At 41.9% G+C, this 25,278-nt stretch overlaps 1 protein-coding gene across 1 annotated transcript in view; it reads right to left on the bottom strand.

Annotated features, from left to right (window-relative positions):
• Positions 1 to 5,953: 5,953 nt before the first annotated feature.
• The window catches only part of NEURL1B (neuralized E3 ubiquitin protein ligase 1B), a 67,206-nt gene continuing 47,881 nt past the window's right edge, over positions 5,954 to 25,278 (bottom strand). The window contains exons 2-5 of the mRNA XM_060765106.2: positions 21,359 to 21,919; positions 12,619 to 13,326; positions 10,945 to 11,070; positions 5,954 to 9,424 (exon numbers count right to left, since the gene is read on the bottom strand). Coding sequence (XP_060621089.2) covers positions 9,180 to 9,424; positions 10,945 to 11,070; positions 12,619 to 13,326; positions 21,359 to 21,919 — 1,640 coding nt within the window. The 3' untranslated portion in view covers positions 5,954 to 9,179. The remainder of the gene's footprint in view (positions 9,425 to 10,944; positions 11,071 to 12,618; positions 13,327 to 21,358; positions 21,920 to 25,278) is intronic.

The raw sequence follows: 25,278 nt of genomic DNA, 5'->3' as shown, positions 1-25,278 counted from the left end.
TTGCTGGGAAGGTGGTCATTGTATCAGCATGAATGAGTTTAGTTAAGCCTCTGCTGCTGGACATTCTGGAGGTTCTTTCCTGAATGCATGCACAATCTGAAGCCACTGGTCTAACCTATAAGTGTTAGAAAGAGAAGTCTGTTTCCTGTATGTAGATGATTGCTTGATGGAAAACCAGTCCAGGTGACGTAGGAGCTGGCCAGAACAAATGAGAAACTTGCAAGGATAGGTAGGTCCTCAAATGCCATCCTTTATTCCTCTCTTGGGTAGAATCCAGGGCACAAACGTCAGGTACACCCACTCATTTCTTCCAGATCATTTTCCTGGCATATAGTGTATGCCCGGGGCTATATTGTTTGCTGATCTTGATAGGTGTAGGAATTATTGCCTATTATTGCAGAGGACTATATGCTTTCTACCTTGAGAAGTCAGACTTGGCCAAGGGAGTCCATGGTCTGTTTACATCCCAAATAGACTACTGCAGTGCACTCTATGTGGGTTGCCTTTGAAGACTGTTCAGAAGCTTGAAGTGTAAACTGGATGAGAATGAAGATAAATTATTTACCTATTGCACAACGGCGGCTAGGATGGTTTTTGCCAAATACTGGAAGAATGGTGAGGTCCCGAGTATTGAAGACTGGTGGAAGAAAATTAAAGAAATAAGAGACATGGACGAACTAACTTTTTTGTTGAGAAGAAATGAAGGAAGAGTTTTGAGGAGGACAGATTGGTCCCTGATATATGATTATGAAAAGAAAGCTGAAAAAACAATGGGATGAGAATAGATATTAAGGTGAAGAAATATCTTGAAAAAATCCTGAGGTTGGAGTGGAAGTCATTTTAGAATAGTTTGAGTAGTTGTATTGTATGTATTAGATGGTAGTTAGATATGGTGGGTTTCTGTGTTTTTTTTTTGTGTGTCCCTCTCCCTTTCCTACTGTTCTATCTTCTTGTTTTTTGTTCCCCCTCTTTCCATGTGTGGATTGTGAAAAACTTAATAAAAATCATTTCAAAAAAAAAAAAAAGAAGCTTGAAGTGGTACAACAGATGGCAGCCTGATTTCTCACTGGACCTGGGTACAGGGCCACACAATCCCCCTACTACGCCAACTCCATTGGCTGCTAGTCTGCTACCGAGCATAAGTCATAGTGCTGAATTCAGCCTATAAAGCCCTAAATTGTTCCAGCCCAGCTTACCTGTCCAAAAGTATCTCCCTCTATTTAAGGTTAAGATCTTCTGGGGAGGCCCTGCTCTTGGTCCCATCTCCTCAGGCGTGATTGGTGGGGATGAGAGATAGGCCCTCTTGGTGGTGGCCCCATGGCTATGGAACTCCCTCCCCAGTGAGATGAGATCAGCTCCTTCTCTCCTGACCTTCAGGGAATAAAAATCTTAAGACGTGGCTTTGGGACCAAGCTTTTGACAAATAATTGAAGCAGTGCCATAAGTGACCATGAATCAAGGTGACTGACAAATGGAATGGCCCTGGATTATGTTTTGGATGACATGATTTGAATTGATGTTTTAATAAGTCTTTGTTTGGTTTTAATTGTAATTGTTTATTTTATGTGTATGTGGTATTGAATTGCTGCCTGTTGTAAGGCCGCCTTGATTCCCCTCCGGGGTGAGAAAGGTGGGAAATAAATATGGCGAATAAATAATAAATAAATACGTTCTGCAGAAGGTTAAATCTGTAAAAGAGTTCTTCAAAAATCACTGTAAATCAAACCCAGTAACAATTAAGAGAACTTAACTCAATCACTGGGTGTGTTCTATTATGCCTTTTTACCCTTAAGACCATGAAAAAGGCAAAACGAGGCACCCAGATTAGAATTCAGCCACCACCCTGCCATGAAATTTTCCTATAATCCCATTTCTAGTAAAACACTGAAAATAGTTAACACCTACAACTCTTACATTTGCTGGTGTTTCCATTCTCTTGGTCATTTTATCTGCCTCTTTTCTTTGGATGAAAGAAATGTCTTTCTAAATGCTCAACTCTTGGGTTTTGGAATTTGTCAGGCTGAAGGAAAATTTACCTTGGGGAGGCAACCCCGTTGTTTGTTTGTTTGTTCTCCCCTCCTATACTGGCAGCCCTAAAAACCTGCAGTTCCAATCACAAGTATAATTAATTCTGGGGGATATCGTAGGAGTTCTGGCTCTTTTTATAGTGCCTGGGTTTCTTTTCCTTTCTTAACATCCACAGTGTTTTGAGTGTCAAGTGGCCACTATGTGGCGCTGTTAGTGCAGTTAGCAAGGGTTTTTCTGAGACCGTGCCTGTTGTTTTCCTTCCTTCCTAACCGCTCAGCACCACCTGTTAGCTGGAGGCAGCAGGGAAGCATTTTCCTTCGGTTTAGCAGCATTCTTGAGAAATGGCACTGAAGCTGTACTGAAGTAGCAATTATAATATAGAAAACTGTTGCAGGATGGGGTAGTTGATCAAAGTAGAACTGAGAGGCCCATCTTTCAATAATGTCTTCCCCTGTGCAGTTGGGGTAACTACTTATATTAAGACAGCTGAAGGACACCGTTGGCTCTGTTCGAGAGTAATAGTTTCTCTGTGGCATGTTATTGCAAAAACAAAATGAAAAACAACCGCTTATGAGAGTTAATTTTGGAATGTGCCCCATTTAGCGAGATAAGGTGATTATTATGATTTGAAACACAACAAGATGAATCCACAGCAGACAAGATCACTCTGCTGGTTGTTGTATTGGAACACATCAGACACTTCCCAGGTGTGTTGGACTGTGTGATATATTGGTGAATAATGCGTGCAGATCTCAGTAAGGTGGCCTTTTGCAGCTGGCAGATGGTAATTTTGACAGTGCCGATTGTGTTTAAGTGCAGGCCAAGGTCTTTAGGTACAGCACCTTGTATGCTGATCACCACTGGGACCATCTTTATTGGCTTGTGCCAGAGTCTTTGCAGTTTGATCTTTAAATCCGCATATCGTGTCAGCTTTACCAGTTGTTTCTCTTCAATCCTGCTTCTTCTTCTTCTTCTTCTTCTTCTTCTTCTTCTTCAGAATTCTAAGGTGTATTGGGGGGGGGGGGGAAGAAAAGTCCTGGCAACTATTTGCTTGTTGAACTCCTCAAATAATTAGAAAGAAATCAAAATGCTTCCTACTTTTACCCCTATTGTTTTCAGAGATGTATGCACTTGGTTTCATAGCCCAAACCCAACTACAGTAAAATAGATACATTGGATGACTTGCTGAATGGTAAGTCAACACATATAAGACTTGTTAAGACTAGAAATGGGGGTTGGCTTCCAATTTCTGCATCCAAATAATGGAGGGAGATGCCTTAGGAGGGATTCTAAGTACATTATATATTTCTACTGTTGTTTTTTCCTTGACAGAGTTGCTGTCTCAGGCCAGCCATACCCTCTGATCCATAAACCGTCAAAGGCCATTATTTTGGCATCACTTCTTGACCAACACTGATCCAAAGAGCTGTGCCTGTAACAGACAATTGATTGAGGTTCTATTACTGTACATGGAGGTGGAGAGCCTGATGTTGAAGTATTGCTGCTTCCGCCATGCTTTACAATTAGCTGGAGTGGCTTGGACTGGGAGGAATTGAAGTCCAATGACATCTGGAGGTCTGAAGGTTCCTCAGCCTTGTTTTATGCTCTGAGTTGCAATGTTTGCTTGCGTGACAAACTTTAAGATGGAAGATTGGCTCCATTTCAAGTGCACCTAAAGAGACTCTTAACACAGAAGGCCTTAGGTATGGATGTGCAGTTCATAGAATCATAGAATCAAAGAGTTGGAAGAGACCTCATGGGCCATCCAGTCCAACCCCTGCCAAGAAGCAGGAATATTGCATTCCAATCACCCCTGACAAATGGCCATCCAGCCTCTGTTTAAAAGCTTCCAAAGAAGGAGCCTCCACCACACTCTGGGGCAGAGAGTTCCACTGCTGAACGGCTCTCACAGTCAGGAAGTTCTTCCTAATGTTCAGATGGAATCTCCTCTCTTGTAGTTTGAAGCCATTGTTCCGCGTCCTAGTCTCCAAGGAAGCAGAAAACAAGCTTGCTCCCTCCTCCCTGTGGCTTCCTCTCACATATTTATACATGGCTATCATATCCCCTCTCAGCCTTCTCTTCTTCAGGCTAAACATGCCCAGCTCCTTAAGCCGCTCCTCATAGGGCTTGTTCTCCAGACCCTTGATCATTTTAGTCGCCCTCCTCTGGACACATTCCAGCTTGTCAATATCTCTCTTGAATTGTGGTGCTCAGAATTGGACACAATATTCCAGATGTGGTCTAACCAAAGCAGAATAGAGGGGTAGCATTACTTCCTTAGATCTAGACACTATGCTCCTATTGATGCAGGCCAAAATCCCATTGGCTTTTTTTGCTGCCACATCACATTGTTGGCTCATGTTTAACTTGTTGTCCACGAGGACTCCAAGATCTTTTTCACACGTACTGCTCTCGAGCCAGGCGTCACCCATTCTGTATCTTTGCATTTCATTTTTTCTGCCAAAGTTGAGTATCTTGCATTTGTCACTGTTGAACTTCATTTTGTTAGTTTTGGCCCATCTCTCTAATCTGTCAAGATCGTTTTGAATCCTGCTCCTGTCCTCTGGACTATTGGCTATCCCTCCCAATTTGGTGTCGTCTGCAAACTTGATGATCATGCCTTCTAGCCCTTCATCTACGTCATTAATAAAGATGTTGAACAGGACCGGGCCCAGGACGCAACCCTGCGGCACTCACATGCCCACTCCCTCTGTCTTTGGTGTGGAGATTGGGTGCAAATGGTCCTACTGCCTATAGATATTTTAGTAAGCTCCACTGGCTGATCTCTAGTGCTTTCTGGTGATTACCAGGAAGCAACTATGAATGCAGGTTGGAGAATGTGTTCACCTGCATGCCATGTTATCGCAATGATATCATTGCATCACACTCCCATCATCTGAATAAGGATTTAACAGAGTTGAGAGTGCCTGCTGAAAGAGAGAAATTGACATAATGGGTAGTGTTTTTCACATTTCATTCTTGGGAACCAGTGCTTTCTTAGTGAGAAAACTGATAATGGTAAATAATTAACTTAAAAGAGAGTATATGTTGTATTTATCATTCCTTTAAAATTGCTGAAACAGGTGTGCATGTGAGGCATGGCTGCATATATTCAGGAACAGAGCATAGTGAACATGTGGGAAATTTTGTGTGCCAACCACAGTTCAGTGTGGTTGTATAGCCCAAATTGCATTGATGTGGATGGCATGTAAACAACAGAACTACACAGGATTGCTGTTAGTGTTTTTGCATGAACATCCACTTGTAATACCACCCAGGGAGTATGAAACAGTATGATGTGGCACTTGGTTTATTTGTTTTGATTTAAATTAAAGGTTATTTATTAAATGAAAGACTTTGGGAAGCTTCAGGAAAGGAAGTTCAATAACATTAGATGTTAAGATTATCCTTGGTTTGCTTTTTCTGAGCAAGGAGGAAACTGTTAAAGGGACACCGTCTATTTATTGAAATGACCAAGTGTCAAGTGAAAGAGCCTTGAGAATTGTGTCTAATGCCTGTAACATGTGGACAAGGAAGGGAGCCTTGGGGAGGTTGCAAAAAGCTTTAAACAGTACAGTCTGTCAAGATGAAATGGGAAGGGAAGTGACAACCTAGCTTAAAAGTGATCCAGAGGGCATTGGCAGGCAACGCTAGACAGGCAAGGGACCCTGACCCCTGCCAGAGTCAAAGAAGCTGAACTGACACCTAGTCTTGGCTTTAAAAGAAAAATGAGAACAAACTACTGTGAAAAATACCCAAACCTTCTTTGTGTTTAGCCATTTTCCATTTTGAGGTAGTTATAACCAGGTCAAAAGCCACGAGACTCGTAAGGAGCTGACACTGAGGTAATATTTGGAGTACTATACTCTGGTATGTTATTTTGTGGTATCTGTTTTTGCCTTTGTCCATTTTAGACCACAGGGAATACTCACAAGCCAACATTTTATTTGTTTCATAAACAGGTAAATTTTTATATTAATATAAAACAGAACAAAATAAAAAACACACACGCACACTACAGATCACAATGCTAGAGAGTATTAACATGTAAAGAAGTGCAAACTTCCCTCCCCAAATAATTTGCTTTGAAAGTCTTATCATAGAGAGAACAAAATTTGACTTATTTTAGAATGTGATGTACAGACCACAGTCATGAACCAGAAAAATATTAAGAAGTATTACAAATCTGGAAACTTTTGAAAAAGCTTTTTATACAAAGAGGACATGGGGAGGAGGGTGGCAGCAAAAATTCAATGAAAACATACAACTTTCACTCCAATATCAAAAGGAAAAAAGCAGAGTCCTTGGTGAACACATAAAATTCTATAAAACTACCAGCCATCCCCTGTGGTGAAGTTCCTTTTTTCTCTCTCCATTTGATTTAAAGTAGCATTAAAAAGGATAAAAAGTGCACAGACACCCTTATAAGGCACAAACAGATCTTCTAAAAAGAGTTTGGTTGGAAAAAAGAAGAGCAAGAACAAGAACAAGTTGCTAAGTAACTTTCCTCTCTTAAAAGGTCTCTGTCAGAATTTGAGAATTCCTTGTGAGGCTGGAGTAGTGTAAAGCTGTGTGGCCATTGTTGACCTTTCTCCATCTGCTTCACAATCCACAGCAATGGACTCATTTGCCCTGCTCAAAGCTCTGTGAGATGCTGCTCCTTTGGGGAAATCAGTTTCAACCAAAAGAATTAAGACAATACACACCCTTTCCACCTTTGCGCCAAGGTGCAAACTTAAATTTCTTCTCAAAACATAATCACAGTGGCAGCTTGTAAGCTGTTGTGGGGCACAGACTGATCCAGACCAATTAAGGCCAAACACTTCCAGCCCAGAAGAAATGAAACAAATATTCCGGCTGGTTTTGATATGATGTAACAGCTGACAGTATTAAACTGAAGGAGCTATGGCCTGTTTTTTTTTGGGGGGGGGGGGGGGATACCATTTAACCCCTGTCCCAAATGTTAGCAGTAGAAAGGAGGTCGTGACTATGTCTTGGTAATTAGTTATTTGGTAATGATCAATTATTAAATGGTTAGGTTTGCTTAAAAGTATGTCATACCTACAAAAATATAAACGTGTCCCTTTCTTTTTACTCTATTTCTCCAACCATTTTGCCACCTGTGGTTTTGGGAACTGAAAATGGTAGAAGCAACTACAACAAAGAAACTCCATTTATCTCCACCTTGTAGTTTGTGGTCAACATGTTGAATAGTTCTATATGAGGGAAGTAGGACAGAGTTAAAATGTTAGGGGAATGATCTGAGCAGTAGGAAATTACCCAAGCAGCTATGGTATCATGTATAGTTGGCTCTTGTGTTTCCCATGTGTGGAGCATTTGAGATATATTCATCTCCGAGGATCCTACAAGCTACTCTAGTACAGTAGTTCAAAGGATTGGGGCATATATCAGCAGATATACCACGATTTCTGCTTTGGAGAGCACCTGTAGCATACTGACATACAGTAACTACACTCAAGGCAGACAGAGCTGTTTCATTTCCATCTCAGTTGACAAAATGTCTTCATGCAGACTTTGGTTGAATAAAAAAGCTCAAGATCCCTAGGTATTAGTGAGAGAGTATGGCCAGATTTCTGTGAAATGCAATAGGATCCTGCTGGACCCAAGAGAAGAAAATTAGCCAGTGGGCTGGTGGTTTTATTGCTCTCTTCCTAAAGTCCAAATTTGGTTTCAGGTGATTGCAGTTCAGAGTTCTCTAACCACAACCAAAGTTTCATTTATCTTTTAAGACCAGGCATCTAATAATAGCTTGCAAATTCTTTTCCCAGCAAACAATGCCAACTGGAAAGCCTTTTAATTTCAGTAAGATGCCTCCATTGTGGAATAGAAGACAACTCCCTGGAGAGGAAGAAAGGAGAGCTCCCACAGAACTGTATACTTTGTTGACATGTTCTCAAGTGAAGAATGGAGGAAAACATCAATCAATGCATTTACAAATCACAAGTACGGAAATGGTGGAAACTTGAAATGCCAAATTCTCCCTCAGTCTCACTCCTTTGCTGCCTGGTTATAAGGAAACTTGTACATGCCACAGTTCACAGTTGTGTGACTATGGCCATTTGTAACCTCCAGAACATCTAGTATTCCTTTTCTGCAAGCTGAGGCTTACTGCTTCCAGTAAATGAATCTCTTCACCTCAAGATGTACTCGGCAGTTGCTCAGCACAACAGCTGGAAGTTTCAAATGGGGATTGCGGGAGGAGGAAAATGCTCTGCTCAGAAATTGTTTACTTTTGGTGCTCAGAGGACATTTATAGCTGTTTGCATCTCTCACTGTCAAGACTTATTCATCCATGCAAGTGTCTCGCTCCTTAGTCTGGCTTCACAGACCAAGATACAGTCTGCAAATGTGGGGCACTAAACCATGAATGAGCAGGTCGCGCTGGCACAGGCCACCTTCAGTTATTCTGAAGTGTGATTTCCATTCCTGTGCTTTACATCGCTCTCTCTCTCTCTCTCTCTCTCTCTCTCTCTCACACACACACACACACACACATTCTCAGCCTGTGAAAGGCTTGAAATAAGCCAATGTCACCCGGTGTCTCCTGCCCTCTCGACACTTTAGAAGGTGATAAGAGAGGCTTCACGGCCTGATGCATCTGTTGACTTCTAAAGAAAACATCTAGTCAATAAAGTTTCCTCCTTCCTGTTTGAAACTGACTAAGAAGCTGGCTAATTTGCTAATTTTCCTATGTAGGGTTAAAGTGCTGAAATTTTATAAAATTGGTCAGATGATTGCTCACTCCAACCCCCTGCCTGAGACAGGACAGCTGTATTTCTTAACGAAAACAACTGCCACAAGAGAGTTCTTTCCTTTTGAAATAGAGTATTTTGGGTTCAGGCCTTACTACACCCCATTCTTTACCCATTAGAGCAGCACCTTTACAAAGCTCTCTCCACTCCACAGCTGTACCTTTAGCCTCGGTGAGGACCAGATTGTTGCCCAGTTCACTTTGTTATCCCTGATTTGTTTCTACTGGTCAAACATGTGGAAATAGAAACAAAAGAGTCACTCAGGAACCACTGACCAACACAATAACCCATAAGCAGGTACAGGAAGGTATGGTAACTGTTAACAACATTCTTCCTCCTGTTCCTCCTCATTCACACCCAGGTGGGGGTGAAGAGAGGTTAAGGACGGTAGATTTTAATAATGTCTTTGATGACCCGTCGGCAGATGGGGCAGCAGGCATTGAGTTGCTTCTTTAGCTTAAGACCACAGGTGTTGCAGAGGCACATGTGTCCACAGGTGTAGATCACCACATCAACCTCGTTGTCAAAGCAAACGGTGCATTCCCCATTCTTGCTGCTTGAGGGCTCCGGAGGTGGAAACACAGGGGACACGGGAGGGCTCAAAGGAGAACTTGGAGCAGTCACTGCAAGGGAGCAAGAACAAAGCAACCTTGGTCAGAAGAGCCATTCCCTTGTCCTTCAGGCAAGGAGGTGTCTTAACTTATTTTAATTGCCCAGTTTTAACTTGCCAGCTTGTTTTAAACTGTTTATCGAACTGTAAAATAATTTTAGTTTGAAATATTTTTGGTGAGGAATAGGAAAAGAAAAAGCAGCCTATGCAATGGCAAAAAGAATAAATATATCCTGGATGCTTTTTTGTTTTTTAATGAGGAATGCTATAAGGAGTTACAAAGTGGACAGAGGAAGCAGGTTTGCCAGGGCAAATCAACATATTTTTTTCCCCTCTCCTCTTCACCCCTTTCCCTGTCTCTTTTGCATTTCCTCCTGATATTATCACACTGCATATACACTTGAGATTGTTTCAAACAGCTGATTTTAAAGAAGATATAACTAATTTTAATGTTTGTGTATATTTATAGTTAATGTTCCGGTGTGGAATGCTTGCGATATATATTTTGTGCTCCGCCCTGAGTCCCCTGGGAAGGGCGGAATATAAATGTTTCAAATAATAAATAAATACATAAATACATAAATGAATAAATATAGGAATGGGAACATTGATCTGCACAGATGTTGCCAGGTAACACCCACTAGTACCTGGCAAATTTACTGGCACATTGTAAAAAAAATGGAGGTAACACCACTTCAGTTTCTTTTGGAGAGATGAAGTCACCATTTATGAAATCATGAAAACCTGCACCTGTTCCACTTTCCCTAAAATATCTCCATTGCCTTTGCTGGCCAGGATTAAGCAAGGTGGAGCTTCTACACCATAGATTTTATGTGATGGATTATACTTGAGGGCTGGACTATGAGTCTGGGGAGACCAGGGCTTGGATCTCCACTCTGCCACAGAAACCCACAGGGTGATCTCAGCCTGAGAGTGAGACAAACCTTACTGGGGAAACCCTATGACATATCTTGGAGTTGACCTTAAAGCACATGGGACCAGGAACAATTTTTTCAGTTTTTTTCAATTGAAGTAAGAAAACTCCCGTGGTTCAAGAACCAGATTCCTTTCTAGGATCATCCTTAGGCTGCACCATTCCACTTCTGGTTTTGTAAATCCTCCACTTGTAAAGTTTGGGGAAGGGGTCTGTACCTTGTCTTAAAAAACATGAAGCATTTTTTTTAGGGGGGGGGGGCAGTAGGATTGTCCAGAAGAATCTGGGAAAGGATCAAGGTCTACAGAAACAGGCAGTGGGCAGGATGTCCTTCCTACTGTGGTAATTTCTGTGAGTTTCTATTTTCTGGACACCATTTATTTCATGATTTTCTGAGCTACCATCTGTGTTTTTTAAAGCCCAACAAGCCATCTTAGTAAGGGCAGCCTAAGGAAATTCAGACCCTCTCCTCTCCAGCAGGAAACACATCAGGGATTTATTGTAAAAGGCAAGATTCAAGTGTCATAGTTTGGCTATTCAAGAACTGAATGTAGTTCCTGCTACAACAGCACAGAGGAGAAAAACAAAGCATCCTTTACCTAGGGATGATTCAGACGCAGAAGAAGACCTGTTCACACTGAAAGCCATGTCTGAATCACTGTCATACTGAGAACCTCCTGGGGATCCTGAGGGGGAGACCGTCACTGGGCTGGACTGCACTGTGCCTGAAAATACAAAAGACAGGTTCAATTCAGCTTCACGACTGGGACAGGGTGTCTCAGGTCTTAACATGCTGAACTGAGTACATTGGGATAACGGGGGTATCTGTTTCATCCCTGCAGTGAACTTTTATAAAAGAGCTCAGTCTTCTCAATCACTGGTTTGTTTTAAAAAATGAGATTCCTCTGGTTCTAACTTGCCTTAATTAACTGTATTGCTATGGCACACTCCCCTTTGAATTCAGACTATAGAGGTCACAATCTGATTGGCAATATCCTAGCAGGATATTGGCTTGATGGAAAACCAAGATCCCCTTTGCAATGTTAAATTGCCATCTTAATCTACGAAATGCTCCTCCTGTGGGAAGATGCTGATCACTTAATTACTCTTTTTTTGAAAAGAACACTCATTCCACAAAAAAGCTGCACGATGGTGGAATCTGTGTTAACTATTTATTCTGCACAGAAAATATTAAGGGCCCAAGTATAGAAAATGCTCCAGTATACCTCCTCCTAGTCACATGAGTGCTACGAAATGAAAGATCCTATCAAAATAGACCAGCCCCGCTAGCTACATGGTGCCTCACTGTCTGGAAGGAGCACATTTTGGCATCAGATGATGGGGACAAAGAACAAGGGGTAGCTAGCAACCTCGTGCCCTGCTTGAGCAGAGAGTCAGCTGCTCTTGGGGAAAGGATGGACATCTTGAGTTGATCATGCAAAGACAATTCCAATGTCATGCTTTGATTTAGAATCATTAAACCAAGGTTTTTTCAGTCAGAAATGCAGAGTTGAAATGACCTGATCTATGCCTTGAGCATATGGTTGATAAAAAATGCTGTGTTAGTGTTCAGGGAGAATGTATATTATTGCAGATGTGCTGGGACCACAGCTCCCCGTTGCATAGTCTGTCTGTAAACTGACCAGGTTTATGCTTCAGGAATGCCAATGCAAGTCACTGCTTTTGCCTGGAAGACTTAGAACAAGGCAAGGGCCCACTGAACCCAACAGGAACATAATATTCCAGATGTCTGTAAACCAGTAGTTCCCACTTGACCAGAGACCACTTTGACTAGGGACCCCTCTCCAACATTAGTACCAAAAGGATTATGAATCCATTTTTTGGTCAACTTTAGATTTGGTTTGGTTATTGGGGTATTGATTCAGAAAATTGCATTGGATAGACCACACCAGCTTTAGTTTCTGATACAGAACATATGCCATCCCATAGTCTGCTTGCCCACAGAAAACCATATTTAATAATTAGAGCTGATATGGTAGTAGTAATCTTTTGTGGGTAGTCAGCCTCTCCCCTCTGGACATCCCAGTTGCCTTGTCACTATAAGAGGGTTTCGCGAAACCAGTCACTCTTGTTGTTGCATGGTTTCGAGGCAATGGTGTAGTAATGGTGAGGCTGTGGACCACATTTTTGTTCTTGTGGACCACTGGTGGTCCATGGACCACAGGATGGGAACCACTGCTGTAAAGAGTCCTTAATGGTTCACAAGTCTTATATTGCTTAATTCTTATTATTTACTTTTGAGGTGCACTTACCTAAAATTTTGAGCTGATTGATGACACCATGGATTGTGAAGAACACCCACAGCGACTGTGAGGTATCAACGCACATTAGCATCCCACGACTCATCCCATTTATTCCATGATGCACTTCTCCATTTGGCAAGACCACAAAGTTGAGGATGTCACCATTGTTGAGGACTGGGAATCCCCGGCAAACTACCCAATACTCCTTGCGATCCAGAAGGAAATCTGGATCCGCTGGGAGCTCATTGGTCCGTAAAGTACCTGGATCACAAGAGGTGATGCCAAAAGTAAGAGCTCCATAATAGGGCAGTCCCAGGTGGCCAACCTCCACAAAGAGGCTTTCGCCAATGTGCAGCGGTCGGTCAGAAAACACCAAAGTTCTATTGCTCTCTTGCCAGTTGGTGCAGGCAGACATCCGGTCCTGAGAGAAGTTGATGTCAGGCCCATGAGTAGAGTGGAAATGCAGATCAGTATCCAGAAACGCAGGCACCACTTGGGCAAGCTGCCGTCTGCTGGGACAGCAAGGAATTGTGTGGTTATCTGTGGGCAGACCAGGCACACGACTCAAGTTCAGATTGGCAATTTTGGCCACTACTTGGTTATTCTCCAGTTCATTGTTGTTAAAGTTGGCTGAATCATGGCTGCTTTGTGGAAGGCAAGTGCTGAGTCGGGCATTGCTGAGACGGGCAGAAGTCATCGTTTCAGCAAACATGCTATCTGTAAAAAAAAATGATAAAAGGAAATCTGTTTTAGAAACAGACTGAAAACAGCAACATGCTCTTGCTAGTTAGTTGTTTCCTGGCTGCTCCGGTACAGTATCAGCATCTGGTTCAATAATTAATTACTGCCTTCTTTCTCCGAAAACATGGCAGCCTCCAGATGTCTTTGATTACAACTCAGTCACTGCCAACATGGCCAGGACTGCTGGGGATGGCTGAAGTTGTAGCCCAACACATCTGGGAAGTTTCCGTTTGGGAAGGCTATTGCCCCAGACTGGTTCTTTAAACCAAGACAAGTTAAGGTTAGGGAAAAATATCTGGTGGCACAGAGGTGGAAAAGCAGTAAAGAATTTTTCCATAAAATAAAGTTATATCATGCCAATTTGCTATTAATGCTTCTAAAATCTACAGAAACCACCTTCTGGATGCTTTGCAAAGGAAGTTCTTATTCTCCACCACTCTCTGTTTTGCCTTCATGAAAATGGAGATTCACACAAAGAAATCAGTCTGCTTCTGATCTTTCTCTCTGTCTGAATTAAGGGGCAAACACATTTTGCATACTCTATCTTCTTGTAAAGGCAAGAACATATTCCTTCCCCATGTCCCATCTCCCCCCTTCCTTTGTCCTTGCCAATTTAATTCACGTAAGAGGGACTGGAAAGAGAAAACATTCAATCACGTTAGAAACCATTAATAATAAATTGTGCAATATACTGCATGCTAAAATAGCAGTTGTGACCTTTTAAAATGTTTCAAAGCACACTAGCCTCTTTGTTATTCACAGGCCATGTGAGCAAGCAATGCACCCGCTTGGAAGCATGTCCCATCTGATAGCATCAGATGTCAAGAAAATTGACAGGCCAAAGTGTGTAAAATCTAGAAGTAGATCATTCTGTATTAGACATCCTGCTCACTTTTACTATGAGCTGACAATGGGAAATGGCCATGTTGTTTTAGCCAGACTCTTGATTTAGGACATTATGATTTTTTTAAATAGGGGCCACACTGCTCAGTGTCTGTTCAGTTAACCTTGTATTCTTCCTTGGGAAACAGTATGGAAAAGAGGTTAGGGCATATAGAAGTTGGGTTGGTGGGGATATACTGTATACATGCTCATATATAAGTCTAGAAAGTTTAGTCAAAATTTGACCCAATGTCCTGGAAGGACTTATCCACAGGTCAGTGCATGTACTATAACTTAACTCTTAATTTAAAAAGAATCATAGAGTCATAGAATTGGAAGAGAACTCGTGGGCTACCCTGTCCAACCCCCTGCAAAGAAGCAGGAAAATCACATTCAAAGCACCTCTGACAGATGGTCATCCAGCCTCTGCTTAAAAGCCTCCAAAGAAGGAGCCTCCACCACACTCTGAGGCAGAGAGTTCCACTGCTGAACAACTCTCACAGTCAGGAAGATCTTCCTGATGTTCATGTGGAATCTCCTTTCCTGTAGTTTTAAGCTATTGTTCCATGTCCTAGTCTTCAGGGCAGCAGAAAGCAAGCTTGCTCCCTTTTCCCTATGACTTTCCTTCACATATTTATACATGGCCCTCATCATGTCTTCTCTTCTGAAGGCTAAACATGCCCAGCTCTTTAACCCAGTCCTCATAGAGTATGGATCCTTTGTTTGAATTTAGTCCATCCCAGGAGAAAATAAAAAAGCATTGGCCCCTTCTTCTCTTTCCATTACAGTGCTGTGTCTGGCCTTTTTGAATGTCTGGGTGGGAAAATTGTGGTGGCGGCTGTTGGGAGGCTGGCTCCTTAGGCAGCTCTAGTTATTTCCTCTTCTATGCACAATAACTCTCAACTTATCAACAGATCATATCAAAAGGCCATAATTTGGGCCCACAAACCTGTACTCAATTTATACACAGGCATATACAGTAATTTATATTGTTCGCACTTTAAAATAATTGGGAAGAAGTCCCATTAATTGCTCCATTATGTCTCTTACAGAGCATCACTTAATTTAGCTGGGGAGTAATAATGTTATCTTTTGCAATCATGCCCACAATAAGATGACAAGGCATGCCAAATTCCTCCTTTTAACTCAATTGTTGAGCTATAATAGACGGATGCAGTAAATCGACACCACAAAGACGAAACTGGGTAGATTATGCTGGCTTTATTCCGATAACCCCAGAGTACACTAGAGGCATGTATTAATAAGCACATGTCCTGAGAAGAGCTGAGGCAGCGGATACAACACAAGAAGCAGCACACACATCTTTAGTACTTTGTAAACACACATCACAGAGCTTGTCTCTATAGGACAAAAATAAATCCACAACCATGTCTCATTAAGCTATACTTGTAGGTAAGACCAACTGAAGCAGAGTTATCACCCGAACTGTGGAGGACAAGGTGATAATTCAAAAGCAATAAATCTCTTGTGAAAACAGGATAGATTTAAGGAGAGGAAAAAGCCAATACTTTGGAAAAGTTTCCAGACTCTTGGAAAGAGCATTACAGCCTTGCAGTCCCCCTTCCTGGAGTTCTCTGATAAGCTGTGACACTGGTGTTTCTCTTGTGTCTAGGTGCTGTGCTTTCCAAAAAAACTCTGATAGGGCAGGAATGTAATGTGAGAGGTTCTAAGTGGCCCTCCAAGGAGATAAGAGCCTTAAAACCCAAGCTGAAGGAGGAGAAAAAAGACATGCCTTGCGGATGAGTCATTGTGTTCCCCTGGACCAGACAATATATACACACAGCTGGCCATTTGTGAAGCCTGAGCATCACTGGCTCATTGGCCTGGGTTTCTTGATCCTTGGGACACACTGTTCAAAAACGTTAGTCCTGTTTCATACTAAAGACACCCACACAACAACTAAACAGTCTTACTGAAGTACTACATGTAAAAGACATGTGCTATTAAGATATGTGGAGAGCAGCTTCTTCAAAGCTGACAATTTTAGACATCCTTATTTCTAACACTTATTGCTACCGTACAGGTACCATGTTACCCAGTTATGCCAACAACTCTAACTCTAACAAAATGAGGTTCCATTTGGTTGCTTTCTTTTGCATATCTGTGGTGTGAGCTTTGTTGGAGTGGCTGGCAGATAGCAGATTGTAATTTCACTGGTACTTATCTGGGTAATTTGCATCAATCTGCAAGATTTTCTGATTCTCAATCATTCAATATCACAATGAAAAGTCTCCTCCCACCTCACCAGTATTCTCTGCTGGGCCAAAGTTGCGACAATAAAATAAAGCAAATCCTGGAAGCCTGATGTCTGCTCTTTTCTGACATAAGGTGCTTGCAATAGAGATAAGGGGAGACAGGGTGGATGCTACCACTGCCATGCATCCTCATTCTGTAGAGGGTTGTATTACCTAGGACAACATGATAATAAGAGGCCGAGCATGTTCAGTCCATTGGGCACTAAACATGATCAAGGGAAACAGATGAAAAGTGGCTTCCGTAACACTTTTGCACTTCCATGACACCATCAGAATTTATGTGGCAGAAATAAAATAGTTCTGGGCATGCAAAGATCTGAAAGGAAAGAAGATGTGGAGGGATAAAGTTGCTTCTACACTTTGGCTGAATGATCATTTCACCATGAGAAGAGGGGAAACTTGACAGCAGGTTTCCCATTTTCAAGCAGAGGATTGGTTCTAGAAGGGGTGCTCTCAGTCTTTCACAGGCACATTTATTTATTTATTTATTTATTTATTTATTTATTTATTTGTATCCCGCTTTTCTCCCAGAGCATATCTTCACTGCAGTTGTCTTTGAAATGACAGATGAAATTCTCAGAGTGGTCACTAGTGAATCAGATCACAACACCTCATTTGCTTTTTTTGTCTACAAAGAAAGCCCTAGCAAAGCCAATGTGAGTCTAGGCTATGTCGATAGGAGTATTGTGTCAAGGGAACTGCTTTATTCTGCTTTAATCAGATCTCACCTGACTGGCACAATCTGGGGATCACAACCAGATACAGTGAAGACATCTGCCTTTGCACTTTGTTACTCTGCTGCTGAGTATGCATGCCCAGTGTGGAACACATCTCACCACACTAAAACAGTGGATGTGGCTCTTAATGAGACATGGTGCATTATCACAGCTGTCTGCGCCCTACACCACTGGGGAAATTACATTGTCTAGCCGGTATTTTACCACCGGACATCCACTGGGAAGTAGCAGCCAATAATGAAAGGACCAAGGCGTGACATCTCCAGCCCATCCCCTGTTTGGATATCAGCTAGCACGCCAATGCTTTAAATGAAGAAATAGTTTTCAAAGAGCTACAGAGATACTTGCAGGAACACCTCAGCAAGCGAGAGTCCAAAAGTGGCAGGCTAAAACCCAACTCCTCAATCCATGGATGATACCAAATGAGAGACTCCCTCCTGGGCACACAGAAGACTGGGGCGACTTGGAAGGAGATAAACGGACTGCACTCTGGCACCACGAGATGCAGAGCCAACCTTAAGAAATGGGGCTACAAAGTTGAGTCCACAACATTCAAGTGTGAAGAAGAGCAAACCACAGACCACCTATTACAATGCAGCCTGAGCCCTGCCACATGCACAATGGAGGATTTCCTTAAAGCAACACCAGAGGCACTCCATGTGGCCAGCTACTGGTCAAAGGACATTTAATAGAATGCCAAGTTTTAAAACTTTGTTTTTTCTCAAATACATTGGTTCACTCCTGATACGATAAATAAATAAAATCTCAGCTGGAATACTGTGTCTAGTTCTTCTTAACACAATTCAGGAAGGATATTGTGACAGGCTGGAACTCTCCAGAGAAGGGCAGCAAAAATGATCAAAGATCTGGAAGCCAAGTCTTATGAGAAGGAGTTTAGGGAGCTGGTATGTTTAGCTCAGAGCAGTGGTTCTCAACCTGTGGGTCCCCAGATATTTTGTCCTTCAACTCCTAGAAATCCTAACAGCTGGTAAACTGGCTGAGATTTCTGGGAGTTGTAGGCCAAAACAGCTGGAGACCCACAGGCTGAGAACCACTGGCTTAGAGAAAGTTGAGAGGAGACATGATTGCCATGTTTAAATCTTTGAAAGGACGTCTGCCGCTCTAAAGATTAGGACACAGAGCAATGTATCCAAACTGCAAGAAAAGAGATTCCACCTAAACACTAGGAAGAACTTTCTGCTGGTAAGCGCTGTTTGGATGTGTTTAACCAGTAGTCATATGATCATCTGTCAGGGGTGCTTTTATTGTTTCATGCATGGCAGGCAGTTGAACTGAATGGCCTTTGGGGTCTCTTCCAACTTTATGCTTCTAAGGCTGCTACAGGCTACTTTCTCTAACCCAAGCAGAAAGCACCACCCTTGGGATTTACCTAAACAAATTTTAACCTATACTTTTCCTGCAAATTTTGGTGTTGTAAAGTAAGAGTGTAACTATCCACAAAAGAAGGAACAAAATAAACACTTGCTCCTTGTTAACCACTGCAGTCCTCCCCAGCCTGATGCTTGCCAGATGTTCTGGGTTGTAAGTCTCATCAGACTCTGTGTTAGCCAGCGAGAAAAAACTGTGGAAACTGAAGTCCAAAACATATGGAAGGCACTATGCTGGGCAGTGCTTCCAAAAGCAGATTCCAAGGGAACTGAACACAAGCTCTATGTCTGGAATTCAAACAAATAGCCAACACCTGTAGGGAAAAGGTCCGCAAAGTCCGCAAAAAACGAGCTCAGACTTGCCAGGGACATTAAAAACAATAAAAAGGGCTTCTATTCTTATGTCAGTAGAAAAAGGAAAAACGAGGAGGCAATAGGACCTCTTCGAGGAGAACATGGGGCAATGCTGACAGGGGATAGGGAAAAGGCAGAACTACTTAATGCCTTCTTTGCCTCGGTCTTCTCACAAAAAGAGAGTCTTCAACCTCAGCAAGATGGAGTGGATGAGGGATTGGAGGACATCCAACCCCAAATTGGGAAAGAAGTCGTCCAGGAATACCTGGCCGCTCTTAATGAGTTCAAGTCCCCAGGGCCAGATCAAATACACCCCAGAGTATTGAAGGAACTAGCAGAAGTCATTTCGGAACCATTGGCAACCATCTTTGAGAGTTCTTGGAGAACGGGAGAAGTTCCAGCAGATTGGAGGAGGGCCAATGTGGTCCCAATCTTCAAGAAGGGAAAAAAGGATGACCCAAACAACTACCGTCCGGTCAGCCTCACGTCGATACCGGGCAAGATTCTGGAAAAGATTGTTAAGGAAGCGGTCTGCAAACACTTAGAAACAAATGCAGTCATCGCTAATAGTCCACATGGATTTATCAAAAACAAGTCATGCCAGACTAATCTGATCTCTTTCTTCGATAGAGTTACAAGCTGGGTAGATGCGGGGAATGCCGTGGATGTAGCATACCTGGATTTCAGTAAGGCCTTCGACAAGGTCCCCTATGACCTTCTGGCAAGGAAACTAGTCCAATGTGGGCTAGGCAAAACTACGGTGAGGTGGATCTGTAATTGGTTAAGTGGACAAACACAGAGAGTGCTCACTAATGCTTCCTCTTCATCTTGGAAAGAAGTGACAAGTGGAGTGCCGCAGGGTTCCGTCCTGGGCCCGGTCCTGTTCAACATCTTTATTAATGACTTAGATGAAGGGCTAGAAGGCAGGATCATCAAGTTTGCAGACATCACCAAATTGGGAGGGATAGCCAATAGTCCAGAGGACAGGAGCAGAATTCAAAACGATCTTGACAGATTAGAGAGATGGGCCAAAACTAACAAAATGAAGTTCAACAGTGACAAATGCAAGATACTCAACTTTGGCAGAAAAAATGAAATGCAAAGATACAGAATGGGGGACGCCTGGCTCGAGAGCAGTACGTGTGAAAAAGATCTTGGAGTCCTCGTGGACAACAAGTTAAACATGAGCCAACAATGTGATGTGGCGGCAAAAAAAGCCAATGGGATTTTGGCCTGCATCAATAGGAGCATAGTGTCTAGATCTAAGGAAGTAATGCTACCCCTCTATTCTGCTTTGGTTAGACCACATCTGGAATATTGTGTCCAATTCTGGGCACCACAATTCAAGAGAGATATTGACAAGCTGGAATGTGTCCAGAGGAGGGCGACTAAAATGATCAAGGGTCTGGAGAACAAGCCCTATGAGGAGCGGCTTAGGGAACTGGGCATGTTTAGCCTGAAGAAGAGAAGGCTGAGAGGAGATATGATAGCCATGTATAAATATGTGAGAGGAAGCCACAGGGAGGAGGGAGCAAGCTTGTTTTCTGCTTCCTTGGAGACTAGGACGTGGAACAATGGCTTCAAACTACAAGAGAGGAGATTCCATCTGAACATTAGGAAGAACTTCCTGACTGTGAGAGCCGTTCAGCAGTGGAACTCTCTGCCCCGGAGTGTGGTGGAGGCTCCTTCTTTGGAAGCTTTTAAACAGAGACTGGATGGCCATTTGTCAGGGGTGATTTGAATGCAATATTCCTGCTTCTTGGCAGGGGGTTGGACTGGATGGCCCATGAGGTCTCTTCCAACTCTTTGATTCTATGATTCTATGAATGATAATTAGATTATATCTCTCCCCAGGTGAGATAAAAAGAAACATTATCAAGGGGTTTAAAGAGGTGGAAGATTAATGAAAATTATATATTTTGTTTGCAATATTAACAATCTTCGTCTGTCATGGGGGAAGTGAATATATTTAGAACAGCAAACGTACGAAGTAGACCTGACTAGATGAAAATGAAAATGTGAAGTATTGGAGTATGTTTTCCAGTATAAGCATCAATTTCATTTAAGTACCAGTAGTTAAACAGAAGGTTTAGCTGGAAGAGACAAAAAGACACTTTTGGAGTAAAAGTGATATTGGATTGTCCACTGCATTCCAAAGCAGTTTAATCAGTGGCACTTTCTATAGTTGTCCTGGCCTTCTGCTACAGAGTTAAATTCAGCCAAAAAGCAAAAACATGGATAAGTAACTTGTAGCCATTTTAGCATGAGCATCAAAAATTATTCAAAATTGTCTTCTCTGTGAGCATGCACCTTGCTGTGAAAAATATTAGCATATAGATAGGAATTTTTTGTTCCAAAAGCATGTACTTACCTAGTATCTGCACTTCATGGGTGATTCCATAGACATCTATCAGTGCCCAGAGAGGCCCGGAGACTTTGACTCCACAGTGAAAGAGAATCGGTTCTTCGTCATTAATGCTGTAGAAAACTCTCCCATGCCGATCAACCCAAAATGCCAGGATGTTGTCTCTTAGTGCAAACCTCTCTGGCAGAGCTTTGGCCCAGAAGCCAGGCCTTGTTACAAGGTCTGGGCAGGCATATTTTGGGATGTCATCTGCACTCATCAGTGATGGATCGTGAGTGGTGAAACCAAAACGCAGTGCACCACTCCACCCGTGGTGTACAGAGACCAGCTTGAGCCTCACTTTCTCATAGAGGTGAATGGGTCGATTAGTGAAAGTGATACCATTGCAGAAACTGTTCCTCCGGGTTGCCTTCCGAGAATGGGCATCCAGGCGGATGTTTTTTCCTTTGGCCTGGAAGTGGAAGCGTGGGGGCTCGGTAATGGTGAGGACAGAGCGCCTCTCATGGCTACCATTGGGCAATGTGTAGTAAGGCCTATGGGACAGCGAGCGGGGCTGTTGGCTTGTGTCTGCAAAAACAAAAAAAAAGTGTTGTAAGAATTTATCACTGACAGCAAACATTCAAATTAAACCAGCAGTGCCAGAAGATAAGCTTCCTCCCATCTACAGCAGTAGTTCCCAACCTTTTTTTGACCAGGGAGCACTTTGACCAGGGAGCACTCTCCAACATTAGTACCAAAAAGGTTACGAATCAGTTTTTGGTCAACTTTAAATTTGGTTTGGTTATTTGGGGAGCTGATGTGGAAAACTGGATTGAATAGACTACATCAGCTCTATTTTCTGATACAGAAGATATGCCATCCAATCGTTGCCATCTGCTCATCCACAGAAAACCATATTGAATAATCTAGGGCAGATGTGGGAGTCATAATCTTTCGTGAGTAGTCAGCCTCTCTCCTCCTGACATCCCTGTTGCCTTGGTACTATAAGATGGTTTTACATGACCAGTTGCTCTTGTTGCGTGGTTTCAAGGCAACGATGTAACAATGGTGAGGCTGTGGACCGTATTTTCATTCTTGCAAACCACTAGTAGTCCATGGACCCTAGGTTGGGAACCACTGATCTACAAAGACATACACAGGCTATGGTCTGCCAAGATTTTGCCCAGCAAATTTGGAAGTAATCCATATCTGGGCAAAGCTCTGGTGATTTTAATTCTTGAAATTCTTAAAATCTTAGAGTTGGAAGAGAACACAAAGGACATCCAGTCTAACCCTGCTCTGCAGCAAGAAACAATCAATATGGGAGCTTGTGAGGCTTCACAAAAGAATGTCCAATGCCACATTTAAACTATTAAGCCTGCAAGTGGAAAGGTAGCTTCCATGTCAGAAATACAGTCTACATGTTATGCTATTCAAAGGGGCAGACTTTTATATTTATATTGTAAATCTCTGCTGAACGAAATGTTTGTCATATCAACAAGGAGAGTGAACCCACAAATCAGCATTTCTTGTGATGACAACAGCTAAAACCATTCAACTAAGGGCCCTTCCACACAGCCCTATAACCCAGAATATAAAGGCAGAAAGTCCCACATTATATGAGTGTTGACTCAAATAACCCAGTTCAAAGCAGATATTCTTGATATTCTGGGATATAGGGCTGTGTGGAAGGGCCCTAAGCATGCATATTTTTGAACTGAAAAGGTACCAATGTCCTGACTCTAGTTTGCTGTATCAATCCTATTTAAATTTTACAGTGTGCTTTGCAGTTTTAAAGACTGATTTTATATTTGTTTTCTAGTTTTAGAATGTTAAGCTTATATTGTGGTGGAAATAATTCAGCTCTCCAGGTGTTGAATCACAACTTCTATCACTCTCACTACTATGCTGGCTAGAAATGCTTGGAGTTGCAGTCCAACAGCATCTAAAGAGCTGTAGGATTTCCATCCATTTTAGATGAGGATGGTTTAAATTCTGAAAATACATGTGAGACATCTTGATTCCTTTATTGTGATTCAGATATTTTGCCTTATGTGATGCTGGAAATTTTGTTTTATATAATGCCAGAACTGAATTGCACAGCCAGGAAAGGGGAGTGGGGAAGGAAGGGGAAACCTGAAAAGATAAATGAAACTATCTAAGGCACTGCAATTCATGTGCAATCTGTGAAAAAAATAATTGGCTCCCGTAAAGCTGTTTTTGTAGATCTAACCTATGACTTCTCCTTATGGCAGGAACAGTGTAATGGCAAGTATTGAGTAATGGTTTCCCTTATTTTTAATAATGACACACGTGTGCACACATAAAAGTCTCAGCAAGGCACAATTAAAGTGTTTGTGTTAATAAACCTCATAGCCCACATCACAAATGTCAAAACAACTTTAATGTTCTAGCAATTAGCTAGTCCTTTTGCCAAAATGCTCATATAGAAGCTATAAGGGAGATAACACACACATGATTCATTCCTCTTTCCAATTTAGCAGGGTGGGAGGTGGTAAAGGAACAAGAAATGGAGGTGTATGAAAAAGCCATCTCTGCTAGTGTGGCTCAATGAAAGAAATATTTTTAGAGAAATACAAGAGCTCAAAACACAAGAGACCAAGAGCTCAAGACTCTCGGAGGTCCTTCAAATTACATGTTCAGAACTATGGACTATATGAGTAAGATTTTGTATTCTCACCTCTAAAAAATGAAATATTGCTTATGGAAAATTCACAGTTTTCTGTGTGCAGCTATTTGTTTAATATGGGAAAACAAGCATTTGATCCCTTCATGAAGTTTGGATAGGGTTGTACCGCATCCTAGCTGTTACCCATATCCTTAGCCCCTTTTCTCACAGATGAAAAAAATACACTCTCTCACTAAGTTCATGTGAAGAAAATAAGTTTAGGTATTGGAGATTGTCCTTTAGGCAACTTGCCTATTAGGAGTTTAGCTGTTGAACTAGGACACGTTTCATTATGGAGTTGAAATCCCTGCTCAGCTACGGAAACCTACTGAATGACCTTGGGCACGTTACACTCTCTCAGCCTTAGAGGAAGGCAACCCACCCCCTTAACACATTCCTTCATTTAAAAAAAACCAAAATCAGAAATGATATTAAGGCACACAGCAACAATTCCCAGATCAATTGATAAAATCAGTCAAGCAAAGAAAACCAAATTTATGAAAGTTATAGCTCATTTACAGAAACTGAGATGAATGTCAACAGCAGAATTCAACATAAATTCACAGTGCCATGAAGTTTTCAATCAGTCAACATTTGGGGGTGGGGGGATGTCTATAGAGACTCTAGCATTCTCCATACTCTGAAAAAATATTTCAATTGTTTCTAATAATTTATGTGAACAGTAGGGAATGTCAATGTCACTAAATCATCATGGAGAAAATAAACAATATATTGCATTGTCAATTATCTATCTTCAATATATTGAAGATATGTCACCTTAAAAGAAAATCCAAGGAAATTTATCTGGTAGTAATGAGAATGTACAGTAACAAGCCAGAATAATTTGATCCAAGCAGGAATAAGAGTCTCTGTATATGAGTGTATGCATGCAAGCATGTATACTTCGACAAAATCATTGAATCATGGGGTTGAAAGCAGGCTTGTAGACCACTGGATCCAATCCCCTGCTGTGTTTATATATACTCACACATACTCTCAGTCCTGCCCCAAACTCCATCCAAAACTTTTAAAATATATTTCACTTGTATATTCAAAACTAAATACATATAAATAAATAAATATAAATCCAGGTCTATATATATTCTGCCTTGGTCAGACCACACCTGGAATACTGTGTCCAATTCTGGGCACCATAATTTAAGGGAGATGTTGACAAGTTGGAATGTGTCTCAAGAAGGGTGACTAAAATGATCAAGGTTCTGGAGAACAATCCCTATGAGGAGAGGCTTAAAGAGCT

The sequence above is a fragment of the Anolis sagrei genome, chromosome 2, assembly GCF_037176765.1.
Source record: "Anolis sagrei isolate rAnoSag1 chromosome 2, rAnoSag1.mat, whole genome shotgun sequence".
NCBI classification, from domain to species: Eukaryota; Metazoa; Chordata; class Lepidosauria; order Squamata; family Dactyloidae; genus Anolis; species Anolis sagrei.
The sequence above is the reverse complement of the archived record's forward strand: the minus strand, read 5'-3'. Positions and strand labels throughout refer to the sequence as shown.